Source organism: Peromyscus eremicus, chromosome 4 (genome assembly GCF_949786415.1).
Source record: "Peromyscus eremicus chromosome 4, PerEre_H2_v1, whole genome shotgun sequence".
In the NCBI taxonomy this organism is placed as follows: Eukaryota; Metazoa; Chordata; class Mammalia; order Rodentia; family Cricetidae; genus Peromyscus; species Peromyscus eremicus.
In genome coordinates this window covers 77,054,327-77,076,626 of record NC_081419.1, presented here as the reverse complement: position 1 = coordinate 77,076,626, position 22,300 = coordinate 77,054,327, and the positions used below count along the sequence as shown (strand labels likewise).

The following is a 22,300-nucleotide window of genomic DNA, read 5'->3' as shown; positions in this document are numbered from 1 at the left end:
TACATATATACCTGTGTGTGTGTGTGTATACACCTATACCTCTGTGTGTGTGTGTGTGTGTGTGTGTGTGTATATACACATATACCTCTGTGTGTGTGTGTGTGTGTGTGTGTGTACACATGTACCTCTGTGTGTGTGTGTGTGTATATATTGTTTCTCTCCATTTCGCATATCTTCTGTCTCATTTTCCTTTTCCTTTTCTAATAGATTACTAATAGTATGACGCACTGGGTACTCAGTAGATCTGCAAGTATTTATCAGAAGGTGAAAAAGCTGAAGGTAAAGAGGATGGCTTGGTATGTGACAGACCCACCCTTAAGTGACACCACTTTAGTCTGAACTTGAGAATTACTTTTTATTCAGTCTGAGATGGCAGCTCCCTTGTGTACACGTCTTCCTGTTGGCTACTTTAACATCTATAATCTGGGGCTGAACTGTTGGCTGGAAGCAAGGAGCACAGGCACTCAGGACCTCTCTGAGTAGATGGCAGAGTATAGGCAAAAAACAAAGCTGTGGCTCTGGTATGTGGGGTAGAGATGAGAAATCCAAAAGCCTGGCTCAGGGGAGGCAGGTCATGAGACAGAGACAGAGAGAGAGGGAGAGACTCATTATAACAGAGCTCAAGACAACATCAGTGGAAAATAAAACTGATTTTTTAAAAAAATATATAGTTTTGCTTTTTTTTGCGGGTTTGAGTATTTAGAGGAGAGATGTGAACAGCTGCTTCTTGGCCTTTCGGATGAGATCAAGTGTAGAGGAGAGTTACAAACAGGATGGCATGTTGTATGAGTTTAGAGAAAGAACGTGGTTTTAGCCAGAGGCATGACACCAGGAATGGTTTATTGGCAAACGTGGTATTTGAGACATGCTTTGAAAGATAGGAAGGATTGAATGGGTAGGTATGGTATTAGATAAACCTTCTCTGTGCCGCCATAGCAACAATTGGTATGCATTTACTGTAACCCCAAATATTGGTTATTATGTCAGTGCTGGTTCTGTTCCCTCTGTGTTATCAACTTTTCTAAGTCTAGCAGTATATGTTAGTCTTCACTATGTTCCCAGCACCTAGCATAGGGCCTATTGGATAATAGACACACATGACATACTTGATTTAGGTATGATACGAAATATAATAATTTTATCTAATAAGGCATTACTGAAGAAGTGATAAAGAGATTGTATTGTAGTGTATCAGTATTTATGTTGGGACTCAGTTCATATATACATGAAGTAATGGAATAACTTGGAATCCTAAACTGGCAGCAGTTCCTATAGGATGGATGGCTATTTCTCCCTCATGTAATTGATGTCTGGATGTCTAAGATTGGAGGAAGCATGAAGTTTTATCTTGGCTCTTGCCAGCTCCTCTCTGCCATCTTTGTTACAAACTGAGATGGCCACTGAAGTCTAGCCAGCACTTGTAACTTCTAAGATAACAGACATAAAAGTGAAATATACTCCCCTCTATTTTAAGGCATCTCTCCAGAAGCATGTATTCCTGCTTAGGTTTCATGGGGCAGAACTCAATCCCATGCTTTGTCTAAGGGATATGCAAGGGTGGCTAGAAAATAATCATTTCATCAAGCCACAGATGACAAACTAAAAGGTGACATTTTGTTACCAAGGAAGAACTGTAGAGTGAATATTGAAGTCTTCGCCCTGATTATCCTTACAGGCCTAGCTGTGTTATGTTGGGTAATTCAGTCAGCTTCTCTTAGTCTTGGTTTCTTAACATGGGCATAATTATGTCTCCCCTCCCCCTGCCCCTCGGGGTATGGTAAAGAGGAATAAGCTCATACATAGATCCTAGAACTAGAACAGTGCATGATCTTAAAAGCACTCAGAAACTGATGGCTCTTATTACCTTATTACTGTAGAAAGCTATCTGAGGCCATCTCTTTTCTGAGTCTAGTTCTGGGCAAGTTAGTCTGGCAGCAGTAGATGTTCTGGACACTAAGCTTTCTTTTGTAAAAACTATCAGCCCCCTCTCCTTCTGTTCTTTCTGTCTGCTCTAATCTGCTAATTTGATAGGCTACTGAAAACTTTTCTTCAGAGACAGGTTCCTGTGTATTTCAGTGTCCTGCTGGTGTCTTATGCATTAGCTACCCAAAACACAGCTGCTAGTCTATTTTGGGTTCACAGGTTTGGCTGTTGTCCTCTTTAGATTCTGTTTTATACTCTGTAACTGTGGAAGTTTTTATGGAAGTTAAGGGATGATGGGAACAATTGATTCTTTATTTTCTGGGTAGAGGATAGCCTCAGTTACTCTAGTAGATAGTTATGGAGAGAAGTTTCTATACTAGAAGTTTCTAGTAAAAATGCTAACCTTTGTCTGAATATGTAAAATTAAAAGATTATAGTTTGTTGAATTTTGAGACTCTTCTAGAGATAAGGGAAAAAGAAAGTAATAGCTGCCATTTATTCAGAAGTTTGAATACATTTCATATGTTTTTACATTTGATCTTCACTCTAGCACACTTTGTTGCCATGAGTCCCATTTTACAGATGAGAGACCAGATGTTTAAAGAGGTTGAATTTTGCCAGGTCACTCAGTGTCAATGCAGGATCATAGTTTTTACCACAAAAGAGTAAGAGTTTATTCCAGAGCCAATTATGAGTGCCCATTGCCCAGGAACACAGATTCAGGTTACTCTAGACACTTTATGCAAGATGGTAACAGCTTCATGAAGTATTTATAGGAACAGAACAGAGAAAGTCATAGAGAAAAGTGTCTCAAAATCCATTGGTGGGAGCATCAGGTGCACAGTCTACAGCTAAGTGGAAAGTTTCTGTTGTAGACCTCAGATGCTATTGATACCATTCTTAGCCTTTGGAATAATAGAAATTAAAGTTTGTATGTTCCAAAAAAGATCTTGCCTGATAGTCACAAGGGTGCTAGTTCAAATACAGAAATGAGCAATAAATAGCTGTTTAAGAGGTTAAAGATAGCACAAAATAATTCAACATTCCAGCTCTCCACAACCACGGGAGTTCTAATGAGTCCATCAGTCTTGTAGAGTAATAGTTGGGGTGTTTTTATTGTTGTTGGCTAACTTGTTTTTATTTGTTTGTTTTTTCTGGGAACTTCAGTTCACAGTACTAAGTAAAAAGAAGTATTTGAATTCAGTTCTGATACCAGAACACATGTTCTTCCTATTCCTTTTATTCTGTGTATATTCTTAGTTATTCTTCTCATTTATGCTTTTTACATTTCTCAGAACCATTCTCCTGTTGACTGCTGTCTACAGGGATGTACTTCATGCATAAATACTTTCGAACTACTCTCTCATCCCCCTAAAAGATTTCCTATTCTGCAGAATAGTTTGTTGTAACAAGTGGCTTTCTTAATTTCTTTCTATTCAGCATTTGTTTAGTTTATTATCTGATCCTGAGTTGTCACTGTGTATTCAGTTAGTAACAATCACAATGGCAACAGAATGTGTGGAGAACTTCCTGTGTGCTACCATCTGTACTGTGAACTTCATACATGCTTGTCATTTAACTTTTCCACAGTTTTATGAGGTAAATTATTAAGCTGTATTTGTGTTACTTGAATTTAATGGCCTTATGTTTCCTTTTGATTTCTTTATTCATTCAACACATTATTTATTGAAATCCTTTAATTTTCCAGGTGGAAAATTTATGCTGAGATATTTTAGCTGACAATTTGTTTATTTCTTCATTTCTTATTTTTGACCTTTCAAAACAGGGTCTTTTTGTGTAGTCCTTGCTGGTCTGGTACTCGATATGTAGCTTAGACTGGCCTCAAACTTGTAGCAGTCTTCCTGTCTCAGGCTTCCAAGTGCTGAGATTATAGGTGTGTGCTACCATGCATGCCCAGTTTAGCTGTCAGTTATTTAGCTGGAGTATTTTTGACTGTAGGGAATCTAACAATAAGTAATTCTAAGTCCCTGATGTCACTGAACTTAGTCTGTGAACAATACATACTAAGCAAATTTAAGTAATAGGTAATATTTGAAATAATGCTCAATTTTATGAACAAACACACTAGAAAGGTAGAAATACACTATAGACTAGGTAGAGTGAGAGGAGAGGAAGGCAGTTGAAGGATCTGACCTGGAATAGCAGCCTTGAAACTGGTACATAGAAGCCACCCACTTCTGCTAAACAGTACTGAGTCCTCATGAGCCCACGGCGTCCAAAAGCAGCATGAAAGCTGGCATCTGCCTTCATTCGTTGCGGTAGTGGAAGGAGAGAGAACCCTTTCTACTTAAGTCAGCTTGACTTTTGAGAAGAGCAAAACCTCAAAGGACAGAGCATCTTGTAGGTGTGCTACTTTTTTTTTTAATGTTCTGGAACATTTGTTTAATGATGCAAAATGTGTTTGATTAAATAAAATTCACCTGCAGTCGTGAGAACCAGGCTGCACCCTCAGCTATTAACAGATTGTGGGTTTAACAACTTACCAGACTACATGTAGGACCTGAGCTGAGAAAATTAATAATGGGCAAGACCACACCTAAGCTGGACCTGCTTAATTAACCCTAAAATTCATGTCAATATCCTGAAGATAGTTTTGGGACCAATAAACCCTTAATTTTGTTCCTCTTCCCAATGTGGCCACATTGAATAAATCTCTTTCTCTGCTTTTCACTTTCACTTGTCTCTTTAATTGGCGTATTGGGGATGGGTAGCTCTAATACTGCTCTAACAGCTCAGTTAGAGCTGGAGCCAGTCATAGGAGGGTCTAGGGGCATAGTAGTTCAGATGGACAGAATGAGCGTAAAGGCCATAGGATGAAACAGGAGTATAAGGAGTAAGGGCAGGCTTAGGGAGGTGGTGAGGAGTGAAAAGTTCACGTTACCAAGTAGATCATTATGAAGATTTTGGATTTTCTTCTGAGGGGCCTTGTTCTGTTTAAGCAAGGGAATAAGTGATCTGATTTATTTTCTTAAGACTTTACTCAGCTTGCATGGTAGTGTACACCTTTAATCTACACATGGGAGTTTGAGGTAGGATGGCAAGCAAGTTCCAACATAGTGAGTCCCTATTTCAAAAAAAAAAAAAAAAAAAGAGCAAAACAAACAAGCAAAAACCCAATCTAACAGAAGAAAACAAAACTTGACTTGTTTTCTGTGTGGAGAATGGACTAGCATAGCAAGAGTTTGAGTATTACCACTTGCCCAGTGTTGAGAAGATGGAAAAGAACATACAGGTTTAACATACCTGTTAGAATTAGGTTTAAAACAGCGGAGGGACTAGAGACAGCTCAGCTGTTAAGAATGCTTACTGCTCTTCTAGAGGACTAGAGTTCAGTTCCCAGTGTTGAGTGGCTCACAACCACCTGTAACTCCAGCTCTAGGGGATCCTACACCCCCTTCTGGCCTCTATGGCATCTGCCCTCATGTGGCATACATAGAGACATACACAGAGACACATAAATTAAAAATACAATCTTTAAAAATAATAGTAAAAATAAAAAATACATGGTAATGGATTTTAGATCCAAGAATAATTTTGAGTCTGAGGAACTAAAGATGGTTCCTAACATGGGAGTGAGTTTCAAGTTAGAAATTCAATAAAATGCAGAACATGGCAAAGATTTTTACTTATGGCATGGTGATATTAATTTTTCATTTCATTTCTTTTTAACATAATGCTTAATTTTAAAATAGCATGTGAAGTAATGGGTTTCATTATGGCATTTTCCCATATTCTTTATTTTTGTTGATTCTTCTCCTCAATTCCCCTTCTTTCTCCCCTTTCCTTCCTCTTGCTAGTCTCTTCTCCCAGTAACCTCCATTCCCATTTTCATGTCATATGTATTCTGTTTCCCCTGCACATCGCCCTTTCCACTCATGGTTCTAGTTTCATGACCTATACATCTCCTATCTAAACTTACATAAAAATTAAATTCCAGGATCCACATATAAGAAACATGCATTTTATTTCAGGGTCTAGGTTGTTGTGATTAATGTAATAATTTCCAGTTCCATTCATTTTCCTGCAAATACTATGATTTCATTTTTTCATTATGGTTGAATAAAATTCCATTGGTGTACACACCACATTTTATGTATAAGAATGTGGACAAAGAGTTATTTATAGGAACATGGACAACTTTAGAGGCCACTCCACTGAAGAAAATGTCACCATTACTGCTGTTGGTCCTTAAGGAGGGGTGAGGTCTAGTAAACCCTTTCCCTCTCCACAGTGGAATGTTGATGGGCCAGTCTTGTTCAGATAATCACAACTACAGAGTGTTTTAATTGCGTCATGCCTGGAAGACAGCATTTCACAGTACTTCACCCAATTCCTCTAGTCTTACATGCTGCTTCTTTTTTTTTTTTTTTTTTTTTTTTTTTGGTTTTTCAAGACAGGGTTTCTCTGTGTAGTTTTGGTTCCTGTCCTGGATCTTGCTCTGTAGACCAGGCTGGCCTTGAAATCACAGAGATCTGCCTGGTTCTGCCTCCCGAGTGCTGGGACTAAAGGCGTGCACCACCACCACCCGGCTTTAGTCTTACATTCTTTTAGTTTCCTCTTCCACAATGTTCTATGAACCTTGGAGGGAATGATAGAGATGTCTCATTGAGGGCTGAGCATTCAGCAGTCATTTATTCTTAGGATTTTGACTAGTTATGCGTCCCTGTAGTAACTGTTGAGCCTGCTCTGACCAAAGCTGACAGCAGCACTAACCTATGAGCAAAAGCATAACTATAAAGCGAGTTGATGAGCACATCATGTCCATTTAGCAAAATGATGATGCTGATACTGTAGTGTCCCCATTTGGGCCCATGACCTCCCTGGCCATGGGCTTTTAGCCAGGTTTCCCTACTAGACATGAATTTCCTCCTGTGGATGAAGTTCAAACAGAAAGGAGTTGGTTACCCTATAAAAATTATGCCACTGTTGCACCAATGCGCACACAACTGCTGAGAACTTCACAGGATCCATAGCTGAGTAAGACTGTTAATGGCATTTTGCCTATAGCAGCCTGCGTGGAACCTTCTGTCACTGTGGAAGCTAGTCAGTGTGGAGGAAACTTTCAGCTCTGCTCCCACTTGATTTCTCTATATCCTGCAACCAAAGTATGTGGTATCTTTAGTAATATGGTCTTACCATATAGTTGTGGGGCGAAGCCAACAGCAATGACAAATAGCCTGTATTGTTTTGAGAGTCTCTGGGGCTTCCCTGGCCAATAACTCAGGAAAATGGCCCACTCCTGCAACTGGAATTTTCATTTAATAACTTTATGGTTTCTGGGAGTGGATTTATCTACTCTTGTTTTTAAATGTTTAAGCTTTTGTACATTATAGTATGTTGAATATACTTCCCCTCATAACCTCCCTTTCCCAACCCTCCTCCTGTCATTGGTCCCCATTGTCCCCTTAGCTTTACTTTTACTTTCAAGGTATACACAGGCATGTACACACATCTAAGAACCACAAGTAATAGAAAACATGCTATTTAGCATTTTGCCATTGTCTTAATTGGCTTAATATGATTATCTTCAGTTGCTGCCATTTTCCTGCAAATGCCATAATTTCATTCTTCTTTATGTCGGAAAATGTTTTCATTGTATGTATCCATATACACCATATTTTTCTTTTCCATTCCTCTGTTGTTGAATACCTATATTGGTTTCATAAATCAACTATTGTGAATGGTGTTGCATTAAACATTTACATCTCTGTTTGTATCTTTTTTTCCCCTGTGAGACAGGGTTTCTCTGTGTAGCCCTGGCTGTCCTGGAACTTGCTCTGTAGACCAGGCTGGCCTTAAACTCAGACCAGGCTGCCTCTGCCTCCTGAGTGCTGGGATTAAAGGTGTGCACCACCACCATAGCTGCCTCCAGTATCTTTATCTTAAAGTGTGTCTGCTATGTTTTCCTCCAGGGTCTAGAGGAAAGATCCTAGAGTCCAGGAGCTTCATTCAACATCTCAGGTTTTATAGTAAGGTTTTTGGTTTATTGCCAGTTGATTTTTGTGTAGGAAAAGAAATACACGTCTAATTTCATTCTTCTACAGGTGGGTACCCAGTTTTCCCAGGACCATTTCCCCGGTGTGTAATTGAGAGCTTTGTCAAAAATTAGGTGACTGTAGCTATGTGATTTGTGGGTCCTGTGTTCTGTTCTATTGGTCTACATTTCTGTTCTGTACCAGTACCATGAAGTTTTATCACTATGTTTCTGTAATGTAGTCTGAGATCAGACACTGTAATCACTCCAGCATTGTTTTTTCTGACTATTTTGGCTATTCGGGGGTTTTATCCATAATAATGTTTTTTCTGTGTTTGTGAAGAATGCCACTTGAATTCTGATGGGGATTGTGTTAAATATGTAGACCACTTTTGGAGATATTATTTCAGCAATATTAATTCTGCTGATCCCTAAGCATGGGAAGTCTTTCCATTCTCTAGAGTCTTTAGTTTCTTTTTTCAGTGTCTTTAGATTTTCATTATAGAGGTCTTTTAATACTGTGGTTTGGTTTGTTCCCAAGATTTTGTTTTGCTTTTAAGCTATTGTGAATGGGAAATTTTCCCAAATTGTTCATGGAAAGTTTATTTTTGGTATTTAGAAAAGTTTCTGATTTTTATATCCTGTTTCTTTGCTGAAGGTGCTTATTAAGTCTGAAAATTTCCTTGTAGAGTTTTTAGGGTCTTTTAAATTTATGGTTATATCATCTGCAAATAGGAAGAATCCTATTTGTATTCCTTTGTTGTTGTTGTTTCCCTCATATTTTGAACCAGCCTTGAATCCCTGGGATGAAACCAACTTCATCATGATATATGTTCTTCTTAGTGTGTTGTTGAATTTGGTTCTCAAGTATTTATTTGGTTGAGAACTTTTGTATCTGTAGGTTTATAGTTGTTGTTATGTCCTTAGTTTTTATATCAGGATAATACTTGCTTCAAAAGGCAAAGCATAAAGGTATGAAAAATAGGAAACTAAAAGGACGAGCAGCCTTTTTCTGGGCCCTCAAAGTTGGAGACTGCCATTCTGTGCTTGGGTAGGAAGGGTAAGTGGAACCTGAAGACTTTTGTTAGATGATTTATGCTGGTGCTGAGCCTGAACAGGAAAAGAGTTGAGTCTCTCTTCACTTTAGTAGCTTCCTATTGTGGATCAAAGACTTCTGCTGTCCACAGTTAGCTTTGTAGTCTGTGGGGCTAGCATGCTCTTCTTTTTTCTGGAGACTCCCCAGACTGTCTCGTAGGCTGATTAGTATTCTATCTGGGGTAGCTTTGGGGGATGCATACCTCCCAAGTGTGCTGGGAGGGGAAGCAAAAACAGCATTTAGATTTGTACATGAAGACCTGTCTCTGTACTCTGAAAACCTAGAAAGCATTAACTGCCCTACTGTAGGTGCCAAGTAGTCTTTTGGTACTTTAGATTTCTTGCCTCTACAATCAATGGTGGGTTGGTGGGCTCTAGAGGTTTGATCTGCCTGCTAATCTTAGTCTCAGGAAGACCAGACCTCAGAATTCCTTAGTTGATGACATTGGCTGGAAAGCAGGGCTGCTTTTCCCAGTGGTCTTCATTTCACTGAGCCTCCTGCTCCTGCATGCCTCTGCTTCTTAGTGTCCACTTCTTTCATTCTATACAACTGCTGTCGGGACAGTCTCTCACCCTAGGCTTTGGCAGTTGAGTTCGGGCTCTCTGATAACTGTTTGCTTTCTCAGGCCTCCAGGGTAGCTCAGTTTAAAACAGTCACTTTCCCCTCTAGATGGTACCTAGGCACTACCCTCCAGTGTATTTACAGAATTGGTCTTGTTGTTGGGGGAATTACTGTCTCACCAAAGCTTGTAACTGTGAGAGCATGTGCTCATCATGTGGCTGGGACTTTGGGTCTCATTTTGCCAGCCCTGCTGGCTTAACTCTTCAATGAGGGAGGCTTCTGCTTCCCCTCCTCCCACAGGGACTTTGTTTTGAGGCTGGCTTGTGTTTGGCTCCACCTGCTTTCTCTGCACTTTTCAGCTGCTCTATCACTAAGTTTGAATTTTTGAGGTTCTTCCTCTCTCTTTGAAATAGAATGGGGTTTTGTTTGTTTGTTTTTCTAATTCTAACTCGAGTCTTTCATAGGCCCATAGGGAGATAGCTACTAGACCACCATTTTGCCTGGTAGGTCTCTCCTGATTGGAAACATTTGTAGCTACCCCCACCCACCCACACCCCCACCTATCCCCACCCCACCCCACCCCCATTTTCGAGACAGGGTTTCTCTGTCTTTTGGTGCCTGTCCTGGATCTCGCTCTAGACCAAGCTGGCCTTGAACTCACAGAAGTCTGCCCGGCTCTGCCTCCTGAGTGCTGGGGTTAAAGGCGTGCGCCACCACACCGCCTGGCCTGTAGCTAATTTTAAATGCCACTGTGCTATATAGAACACTAAAAGCAAAAGGAAACAGCTCAGTAGATTACAAGCTGCACATTTGTAGCATCTGATCCAGTCATCTTCTCTATTTAAAGACAGAAAAAATAGAAACCAGATACTAAATTACTTTCCTAAGCTCACATAGCAACTAGTGGCAGCTAGGAGTAGTATGTGGCCTCCTTTCTTTGTGCTGCGCATGTTACACTAGGAGTGTTAAACTCTTTTTTGGGGGGGAACCTAAGAGAAGCCACTATGGCATGTTCAGTGGTTTTGAGAATTTTAGACCACTTGAAATCTATGCAGGAACACCGGGTAAAGATCCTCTCATTCCTGCTGGTTCATATATTCACTACATTAAAAAAAAAAAAAAAAATAGGCTCTAGTATTTAAGTTAGGTAAACTAATGGGAAAGGCATTAGAAGTATGAGTTCTGGGCTTTCCATTCTTACATCTAACCTTCCTTTTCCCTCTGTCTTATTGCTGTTGTTTTTAAAAATTAAATCTTAAATATGCCACTAGTAGTACATTGAACTAAATCTAAATCTAAAATCTTCCTACTACTGTGCTTAATACCAGACCCAGAAATAATTGCTTTTATTTTTGTATACATATATATTGCCCATAGAAAATATATACTGTATGAATTATTTTGCAAGTTTAAAAGAAATTCCATAGTATATTTGTCATAAATTAAGATATATAAGCTACTTTATTTTCTTTATTATGTCATATTCCATATTTCTTTAATTCCATAGTTGCTTATCCATTCACTATTGGACACTTAGGGTATGTAGTTCTTCACTATTGGAAATATAAATATTTTTGTCCATGCCCCTTTGACATATATCCTTCCTTAAGAGGAAGATGGGAGTGTACGTCATAGACATGTGGTTTCAGAATAGCATTTTCACTTTATACTTCCAAATCAAACATACAGAATTTCCCCAAAGCCTCTTGGTACTGGCTACTTCAGATTAAAACATCCTTTTCAGCTTGATGGGTAAGGAATAATATCTTATTTATGAGTAACTTTGAGCATCTTTTTTGTCTTCTGATGTATGTGTCTTGTTTCACCTTTTCTGTTCATATCCTTTGTTCACATTTCTTATGGGCTTACTGATTTATAGAAATTTCTTAAACATTTTTCATATATTGTTGATATTAGTCTCTTCTCTTGTACATGTTATCTTCTTCATTTCTACCTTTCTGTTCCTGGTTTTGCCATTGATTGGTTTTGTGATTTGGGAGGCATGATTTAATTTCCATAACACCTTTTTTTTTTTTTTTTTTTTTTTTGGTTTTTCGAGACAGGGTTTCTCTGTGTAGCTTTGCGCCTTTCCTGGAACTCACTTGGTAGTCCAGGCTGGCCTCGAACTCACAGAGATCCACCTGGCTCTGCCTCCCGAGTGCTGGGATTAAAGGCGTGCGCCACCACCGCCCGGCCCATAACACCATTTTTATCTACTGTTAAGTGTGAGTACATTATCTCTGGTTAGTGTGAAATGCTAGTGAAGGGGTGTTTAAACCCTTTGGGTTCCTTATTTTGATTTCCACCAGCTATTTTTCTTATCTGCAGCATGAGAATTTGGTATTTTTAAGGGTATTGAGGAATACCAGCAAAAGAGCATGTGATAGTGCTTTGGAGCTTTGCCTGAGAGGTGGGCATCATTTTAGTTTTACTGTGACTTAACCCTAGGAACTGACTTTTGTGACCGTGGATCAGATTCTGAGCTATAGGTGTCACAGCACAGCACTTGTTTATTTTGCACTCTCTTGGTGGAGGAAAGAAGTGCATAAAGCAAGGTATGCTCATGCTGACCTGTGTCCTGGATTGCTTTATGGGAGGTACCATGTAAGGAAAAGCCCTCTTTTTCTCCAGCCATGTTACTTGCTCCAAAATGACACAGTAGAATCTGTTCATTTATTGGACTAGATACTTGCAAGATTGGAATTAGCTGCCTTTGTGTCCTCGTCCAGTTCTCAGAACAAAGAATTCAGAGGAAACATTGGGGGACATATAGCAGTGTGTGTGCATATGTATATGTAAAAATCAGTTTTGATTGTCTAGATTGCCCTCAACAATGAGCAGAAACGTGATAAAGCTCTACAGATTGGGACTACTTAGACTCAGACTCCACCCTTAGACCCAAACAACCTCTTAGCCTCTGCCCTGTGTCTTCCAAGTTCCTTTCTTTCACCATTCCTGTTCCCTTACAGACTGCTTTCCAAGAACTCTGACAGAATGTCTTGAGCCCACCATCAGGGCCTATAGAGCCTGTCTATAGGAAGATGGATCAGGCCAATGAATTCTACCCATGTTATGTATTTATCCCTAGGTCGCAGGTGTGGCCATAGAGACTGTTTGAGAAGGTGTTTGCAGAGCTTGCATACTCAATTGAACACCTATGCATAAGGCTCCCTAGAGTGTAGATGTGGAGAATACAGGGGTTGTGGGTGGGGTGAACTTGGACCAGGATCTTCCTTTTGTAGTTTTGCACCAATTCTAAAACTTGTCAGAGACAGATCTGCCCTAAAGAAACATTCTGTTTTCATTCTTGGTGATGGTGGTATTAGGGAGGCTTTTCTTCATACTTGTTTTGAGGGTAAACATAGCAGGCTCAATATAAAGCCCGATTAATGTTTGGGGATAACTGAGTTGGCTGGAGAGAGAGGTAGACTGTATGATTTCCTGAAGGGAGACTCTCTTGGTGCTGCCCTGTGTCTCCCCTGAGTAGGTGATGCTTTTGATGTTTTGTGAACAGGAGGAAATATTCTGATGATGAAATGCATTTTTAGGAAAAGGCAAAGGGTTTCCTCATCTCTTTATATTAGCAAGGCACAGCTGCCTGCAAAACGTCTGTTTGCTGCTTAGGGATTCCTCCTTCATTCTTTGTTTCTGAAGGCTTTTAAGACATAGTTTAGTGCATTCCTTTCTGTTTTCTACAGCCAGAGGGAAAGTCATAATCCATCAGGGCTCTTGCTGAATAGCTTATAATGGGTGCTGACAGCTGAGGGGTGCATGTGTCTGTGTCTGTGTTGGGGAGGGGGAGAGCTTTCCAGGGACAAGTGACCTGCTTGTTCAGCCAATGAGAGTAGGTTAGAGGAATGATATCACCAGACAGGCTTTTTTGTCTGATCATCTTGTAAAAAGCAGGATTGTGTCTGGTAACTTAACCCTTTTTTAAAGTTTCACCTTCCCTGGTATGTGACGTCTAGATTCCTGTTCCCAGCTGTCAGGTGTGAGACCACAGAGATTAAAGACTAGAGAAACTGGGAGAATTATAAGCCACCACTTAAAAAATAGAAATGACTAAACTTTAGAACCACAGCTAGAGTGGAAATGTGATCTGAGTTGTGTTCAGAGAGTACATATGGTCATATGATACTTTCTACTTGTAGTCTTAGGAAGGGAGGAAAGTTAGTGGGAGAAGACAGATTTTAGTATATTTTAATTTATGGAATGGAGTTGGTGGTAGTTTGAATGTAATTGGCCTCCACAGTTCATAGAGAGTAGCAGCCTTAGGAGGTGTGACTTTGTTGGAGTAAGTATGGCCTTATTGAAGGAAGTGTGTCACTGTGGGGGCAGGCTTTGAGGTTTCCTATGCTCAAGATACCACCCAATGTTTCAGTTCTGATCAAGATACAGCCAGCACCATGTCTGCCTGCATGCCACCATACTACTAGTTGCCATGCTCTTGATGCCATGATGATAATAGACTAAGCCCCTGAAACTGTAAGATGCCACCTCAGTTAAATGTTTTTCTTTATAAGAATTGCCATGGTCATGGTGTCTCTTCACAGTAATAGAAATCCTAACTAAGAGTCTTACAAAGTATTTCCTGTTTGGGAGGACTTAATTTGCTTTGTAGATTTTGAGACTGTCCTGTGATTGCTCTTGATGTTGATTTTGAGTAAGTGACTTTTGTAGTATTTGTTTATTCTTGTACTTCTTACTTGTCCCTGTCCCATAAAATGACAATCCTTGTCTTTATGCTTGTTTCCTTACTGGTAAAATAAGTGGTCCTGTCCTTGCTCATAGAATTTCTGGGATAAGGAAATAAATTAGTTCTTGTGACTTTAGATCTTGCTCCATGCATGAATTACATAACGAGAGTGTTTCTTAAGATTTTATATCCACTTGTTCATTCAGTGGACATTTTACACTTTTGTTTTTAAGACTGCCTTATATGTCTTAAAAATTTTCAGAGAGAAAGAATATTTGTAGGCATGCATGTCTGTGCATGTGTGAAGGTCAGAGAACAAGTTTGTGGAACCAGTTTCTCCTTCCACCTTTGTGTGGGTACCAGGAATTGAGCTCAGGTCATTGGACTCGAAACCATTGGAATGACAGTGCCTTTACCTGCTGAGCCATTATTCTAGCCCTGGTAAAGCACCACCTTCTTCATGCAGGGTGTGGGAGATACATTAAAGGATAGTTCTATCCTTTAAGGAACTCAAAACATCACAAAGAAAACAGACAAAAATACTAATTAAATGTGTGTTTCATTTTTTTTATCCAGTGCTAGGTCCTCTTCTAACTCTGCTGGCCTACATGAACACAAGTATCTCTCTCAGCTGTATGCAATGGGCACTACTATTACTAGCTTGATTTTATAGACAGATATAGAGATGCAGAAGGTAGGACTATTAGAGTTGGCATTTGAAACCAGGCAGTAAAGGTCTGTATTCTGTGCTGACCTCTGCAGTGGTCATAGCCACATGTAACATGAAATGTGCCTAGTCTAGGTTGAATTGGGCTGTATGAATAAGAACTACATTTCAAAGACCTAGTTGGGGGTGAGTGGGAATCATAAGACTCTCTCCCCCTCCCTTCTGCCCCCCACCCCTAGCCCTGGTGTGTGTGTGTGTGTGTGTGTGTGTGTGTGTGTGTGTGTGTGTGTGGTAGAAGAGGTAATTTATTAAGAAAGAAAGGATTCCCAAGAGAAGAAATGGGCCAGAGCAGACAAAGGTCAGAGGCTAATAGATAAGATCTCATATTGAAATTATATGTTGCTGATATTTTAGACATAGTTAAGTAAAATGTATTAAAAGAGGTCTTACTTTCCTATTATAGCTACTATGAAACTTAAGGTAACATAGAGGCTTTATGGGAACGCACGTTACATTTTTGTTGGATTGTACTACTCTAAATAATAACAAGCAGGTGTCATTTTGGAACACTTACTGTGTGCTGTACACTCTGCTAACACTTCTGCAAACATTTCAATTAAGCCTCATATTACCCTTTATATTATCCCCATTTTGTAGTCAAAAGAGATGATATTGAGAAATTCAATAATTTGTCCTAGGTTAGTCAACTAATTGGTGCCAAACAACTTCAAAACCATGTGTCTGACTCAAAACACTTTTGTTGGTAACTAGCATATGGTAATTCCATTTGAATTTAAGCCTGAGATGTTTAATTTTTGTAAGTATATATAATATTGTATACTTCTGTATCTGATACATAAAGCTTCAAAGTAAAAATCAGTAGTCTGTAAGACAGAACTCTCCTTTGTAGGGTCTTGAACGCAGGCACAGTTGGGTCTGCGATGAGGCAGTGAAGTCATCCTGTGCAAATTGTATTTATTTAATTTTCCCTCCCTCTCACCTTTCCCCTGCCCTTTCCTCCCTCCCTCCTTCCCTCCTTCCTTCCTTCCTTCCTTCCTTCCTTCCTTCCTTCCTTCCTTCCTCCTTTTGTAGCCTGACTGGCTTGGAACTCACTATGTAGATTAGTCTGGTTTCGAACTCACAGAGATCCTTCTCTCTCTTCCTCCTGAGTGCTAGGATTAAAGGGAAGTGCTACTACATCACATTAAACAAGTGTGTTTAATTTTTATTCCAGTCTATTGCTTTAATCCTCGTCCGTGATGGAGACAGGAAGGGACAGCACAGCACACCTTCCTTAGTTATTTGGTCCTCTTGCCTAATAAGATGACAAATTTGTTTTCTGTTTCACTGTCCTTTTTGTCCTCTGAAATACTGTTTGTGTTTGAGAAAGCAATGATATGCTGCATAGTGACTCTTGATTTTTTTCTCCTAGAGCAAAGATTCGGGTGGACTGAAGGCAGCTATGATAGAGTTGGTGGAAAGGTTAAAGTTCAAGAGCTCAGACCCTAAAGTAAGTATTGTTTTGGAATTAACTGGGTGTTGGTACCTCAAGCATTTGTTCTCCTTGATCTGAGTACAGGGAGTGTTAATGATCATCTATCTGTACTTTCTATTTAGATTCAATTAAGCCTCATGTCAAAAACAGTGTTCTCATATGCCTGGGGAAAAGTCATCTATTTCCCCTTGTCTATTTTATGACTTATAACATATAATCATTAATTGTTTTTTTCTGAATTGCAGAGAAGTGCATTTTTAATCTTTCCTTACCAGACCTTTGAGACTTCTGTCCTCTGTGTCCCTTAGATCTACCCAAAGGCATCTGAGATACTTATCAGCATAATTCTGGTCCCTGGATACCTAGCCATTTGGTGCACAGTACTAATATGCCTTGTCAATCCCTAGCTTACAGGAGGCAGCTGCCTCTGAGTATGCTTTTGTCCTTGTTACCTAGAGTCTGGTCGAGGAAATGATCAACCAGAGCATCCCAGCTTCTTTCAAGATTTGGGGAGCTGAAGGATCGATATTCTGGGAGATGTCAAACTCGAGTGGGGGTGTGAGTGGAGGTGGTGGGCTGGGAGCTGAATGTGCAGGAGAGATTGTGACTAATAGATTCCCTTCTTACTGAGACACTTACTGTAGCAGCACTGCCCGGTATTGGGACTAGATGGCTCTGTTGGAAAAGAGCCTCTCATAGGTAAGTAGGGAAAGGAGCATGCTTTTATTTTTATGTCTCTCCTTTTTCCTTTTTTTTTTTTTCCTCACAAATTCTTTATCAAATAGGAGTACCTGAGAGCCAGGTCCTACACTAGGGATCTTACATAGTTGTGATAAAATATATAACAATTTAACCATTTAAAATGTGTATTTCAGTAGCATCAAGTTCACTTAGAGTGCTACGCAGCCATCATCACTGTCATCTCTAGCATATTTTCATTGTCCCAAACTAAAACTCTTTCCCTATTCAACATAGCACCTCATTCTCCCTCCCTTTCCATATTTTTGATTATTACAAACCCCTGTGAAGTGGTTCCTTATCCCAGTTTAATTTATTTTATTTAAGGACAGTAGAGTTATTTGCTCCAAGTCTGGTATATTGTGGAGATTCTAGTCAAATGACTCTGGTGCCTTTGTGTTCAGTCTCACTGCAAACCAAGCAGTGGTTGTGCTGTGTAATCATGGTTTTTGACGGCCACAGTGAAGCAGAGCCATTGGCAGCAATGGACTCTATAGGTAACTGCAGCCATCAGTAGTTTTCTTTTCATATGACACTGAAAATATTGACATTCGTAGTATCTCCTCTCTTTTTGAACAGGTAAGGTTCTAGCAGTAGTGAGCATCTAGATAGAAAAAAGGTTATATAACTTTATCAACTCTTCTACCTAGAATAGGAGGACTCCTGCTATTTTTCCATTGATAAAGCTGAACCAATTTAGTACTAAAGGTAACTGAAAACTAACACCTTGAAAAGTTTTTTTGGCTTTGTGTGTAACAGCTGTATTGCAGGAAACGAACTGTATTTTCTGTCTCTGCCATACTGCATGTTTGTGATTAGCAAAGCAGTAAAAGGGGATTGATGATACAGGCTTTGGCCTCCTTTATGAGTACAGACAGTACTTCTTTGAGAAACTTGCCACAGAGGAGAAAAGTCCAGCTAAAGCATTCCCTAATGCAGCCGTTCACAACCTGGGGGTCAATCCCTTTGCGGGGTCAAGTTAGCAAAATTACAGTTATGAAGTAGCAATGAAAATGATTTTATGGTTGGGGGTCACTGCAACATGAGGAACTGTATTAAAGGGTTGCAGCATTAGGAAGGTTGAGAACCACTGCCCTAATATAAGCTAAAAGATGGCTCTAAGGACCTGACTTGATCTTAGGTTTGGGTACACACACTGTCCCTTTACCTTCAAGCCTTTTAGTCTACAGGATGAATTTGCTTGAGTGTATATGGAGCTGGCTTGAGAAGGAGTGAATGTAAGTGTGGAGTGACTGCCAGATCAGGAAGAAGGGAGAAAAACAGGACACTTTTAATAGAAACTTTTTGTAAAAAATGTTCTCAGAAATCAGTTATCTTCCAAAAGTGCCCTTAAGTTTCTGTCTGTCCTGTTATCCTACAGTACCCTACCATCCCCTTTTTGATTGGCTTATTTAAGAAGGGCAGACTAGCTCAGGCTTTCTGACTTGTCATTTTGGGATACAGTTGCTTTACATAGAGACACTGATTGAATTGTAGGGACTGAGCACTATCTCTGCCTCACTTCCTCTAGAACCCCTAATGCATCACAAAACTTGATTGTCCAGACAGTGAAGTCTACTGCCAACTGAATTCACTCTAAAAAACTATATATAGTTATAGTTATTTATATTTATATAAATAAAATTATTTATTTATTATGTATGGGACTCTGTCAGCATGTATGTCTGTGCACTCCATGCATGCTATGTTCATGGAGGGACTGGGGTTACAGATGGTTTATGAGCTGCCATATGGGTGCTGGGAATCAAACTCAGGTCTTTTGGAAGAGCAGCCAGTGCTCTTAATAGCTGAGCCGTCTCTCCAGCCCCTGAATTCACATTAACTGTGTGTTTTGCTAAAGAGCAATGGAAGATGCCTGTATTAACTGTTTTCTATAATTAAGAAGCAATATATGCTTGTAGATAAATACAGATATTCATAAAGGAAAGCTAGAATGAATTCCCCTCAAATTAGTTACAGCTATTGACAGTTTGGTGTATAAGCTTCTAGATATTTTTTGGATTTAAATTTTTTTTTTTGCAAAAATTATACTGTGCCTATGGTTTTATGTTGCCTTTTTCATTATGCAGAATATTCTAGATACTCTTTTGTGTTGACAGATAGAATGTTAGTTATGCTGGGTGGTGGTGGCACATGCCTTTAATCCCAGCAATCAGGAGGCAGAGCCAGGCAGATCTCTGTGAGTTCGTGGCCAGCCTGGTCTACAGAACAAGATGCAGGACAAGCACCAAAACTACACAGAGAAACCCTGTCTCGGGAAAAAAACAAAAGAAGAACGTTAGTTTCTCCTATTGATAAGATTCAGGTTCTGGTTAGCTTTAAATGTCAACTTGATATAGCCTAGTGTCATCTGGGAGGCAAGTCTCCATTAGGAAATTGCCTGGATCAAATTGACCTGTGAGCTTGTCTGTGAGGGGGGTTGTCTTGATTGGTAATTGATGCTGGAGGGCCCAGCCCACTTGGGGTTACCACCTTACCTAGGCAAGTGGTCCTGTATAAGAAGGCTAGCTAAGCATGAGCCTGTGAGGGAGCCAGCAAGTAGCAGTCCTCCATGATCTCTGCTTCAAGTTCTTGCTTGAATTCCTGCCCTGACTTCCCTGATGGACTATGTTATGCAAATGGAAGCCTGTCACAGCAGTAGAAAGGGAAACTAGAACACTTCATCTTATTCAAGCATGCCAGATACTTTCTAGATCAGCTGCTCTTAAATTTTATTGTTCATAAAAATCACCCAGAGGATTTATTAAAAGATAGAGCTCTAGGCCAGGTGTTGGTGGTACACACCTTGAATCCCAGCACGTAGGAGGCAGAGGCAGGCAGATGGCTAATAGTTCCTAGCCAGCCTGGTCTACAGAGTGAGTTCCAGGACAGCCAGAGCTACACAGAGAAACCCTGTCTCTTAAACACATACACACACACACACACACACACACACACACACACAAAAAGTAAATAAATAAATTTATTTATTTATAACTATATATTTACATACATATATATGTATATGTATATATGTACTTAAGAGAGACAGAGAGTGTGTTCTGGACCCACCCCCAGAGTTTTGATTCAGTTGATGTGGGCTGACAGAGTCCCAGACTGTGAGAACCACTGTGCTAAACTGAGCTACTTTCCTTGCTTTTTGTTTGTTTGTTTTGTTTTTCTGCTTTCTTCAAATAGAGCACCTAAAAATAAGACTCAGTGATTTTCAAATTTGAAAAAGAAATTGAAATATATAAAAATCTAGGCTGAGGAAACAAATGAATTGAACGGAGGTAACAAAGAAATGGGAACAGAAAAGGGAGATAGAAGGGAGGTCAGTGAGGTCTGTGAAAGAGGCGGGGTGGTTTCATCGTCTCATTTCTAACAGAACAATAGCCAGGTCAGGAAGAAGGAAAGGACTCAAGAAGGAGTGTGAAGAGAGGTGTTGAGTCAAGACAGGAGGTCGTTAAAGACTGTGCTGTGCTCCTCTAATAGGCTGAGTTCTAAAGCTAGAGGAGCCATAGGAAACATCAAATCCCAGCCACTAGACCTTGAGAACAGGAATCAGAGCCAGTGATGGCTAAGAAATTACTCAAGACTGGAGGAAGCTATGCATGTGTGTGTTGCTTTGGTGGGCCTTGTTTTAAAGGTTACATGCCTCCAGGTAGCTAGCATTCCTGTATTGTGGATAAAGATCTGGTTAGACCAATCCAAGGTACAGGGTCAGTGACATTAAATGAGAGATGCTAAAACTTAGGATACTACTGTGCTTTGCCTTTTAAGCGTGTGTGAGTGAGTGAGTGTGTGTGTGTGTGTGTGTGTGTGTGTGTGATGAGTATGTATGCATGTACGAACACATATACACTATATATGTAGTTTTCTGACCTTTATAGCTAACAGCCTTTATAAATGCATACATTTTTATCATTTGAATAAACTTTGATCCTTGAATCCATTCTGGGGTAGTAGAATCATGAAAGCCAATTTGCCTTTACTGTTGAATAAAAATTTTACTTAATAAGGCCTTAGGTTTTTGGTGGCAGGAACAGATTCTTTGCAGTGTGTGGTGGTATTGTGTTCCCCAAAATATTGTGCACCCTAATAAACTTATCTGGGATCAGAGACAGACCAGCCGCTAGATACAGAGGCTAGAAAATGGTGGCACTCAAACCTTTAATCCTAGCATTCCAGAGGTAGAAATCCCTCTGGATCTCTGTGAGTTCAAGGCCACATTGGAAACGGCCAGGCATGGTGACACACGCCTTTAATCCCAAGAAGTGAGCCTTTAATCCCAGGGAGTGATGGCAAAACAGAAAGATATATAAGGCGTGAAGACCAGAAACTAGAAGCTTTTGACTGGTTAAGCTTCAGGCTTTCGAGCAGCAGTTCAGCTGAGAGCCATTGGGATGAGGACACAAAAGCTTCCAGTCTGAGGAAACAGGATCAGCTGAGGAACTGGCGAGGTGAGGTAGCTGTGGCTTATTCTGCTTCTCTGATCTTTCAGCATTCACCCCAATAACTGGCCTCAGGTTTGATTTTATTAATAAGAACTTTTAAGATTCCTGCTACAGCAGTGTTTTTTTGTTTTGTTTGTATTTTGGTAAATATGACAGTTGTAGTCTAAAGTTATTTGGAACAGGGAAAATGTAATGCAGAGTTGTGTTCCTAGTCATATAACCAGCTATTTCATTGCATCAATGTTCTTACTGGTCAATATGTCTTACTTATGATGACAGAGTAGTACCCTCTTGTAAAGCTGACCACTTGCTCCAATTGTCGCACTTCATAGATGAAGAAACAGAACCAAGAAGTTCAAGACTTACCAAGCCAGGTATAACAGAGATATGGGAGGCTGATCTGCAGTTTTCTTTACTGTGTGAGTGTAGAGAAATTGCAACCCTCGTGCATTTATGACTGGAATGTGTAATGGTACAGCCACATTGGTAAGTAGTGTCAGTCCCTCTAATGGATAATCAACGAGTTATCATATTATCTAGCAGTTCTATTGTTGTGTGTGCAAAAATATTTAAGAGAGATGAAAGAAAGCAGGTGAACATAAAAACGTACACACTTATCTTCGCAGCAGCATTAGTCAATCTGTCCAGAAAGTGGAAACAACCCCCCTTGTC

At 39.9% G+C, this 22,300-nt stretch overlaps 1 protein-coding gene across 1 annotated transcript in view; it reads left to right on the top strand.

The window, feature by feature from the left end:
- Trim44 (tripartite motif containing 44) overlaps positions 1-22,300 on the top strand; it is a 107,624-nt gene that overhangs the window by 2,600 nt on the left and 82,724 nt on the right. Inside the window, exon 2 of the mRNA XM_059261005.1 lies at positions 16,371-16,448. Coding sequence (XP_059116988.1) covers positions 16,371-16,448 — 78 coding nt within the window. The remainder of the gene's footprint in view (positions 1-16,370; positions 16,449-22,300) is intronic.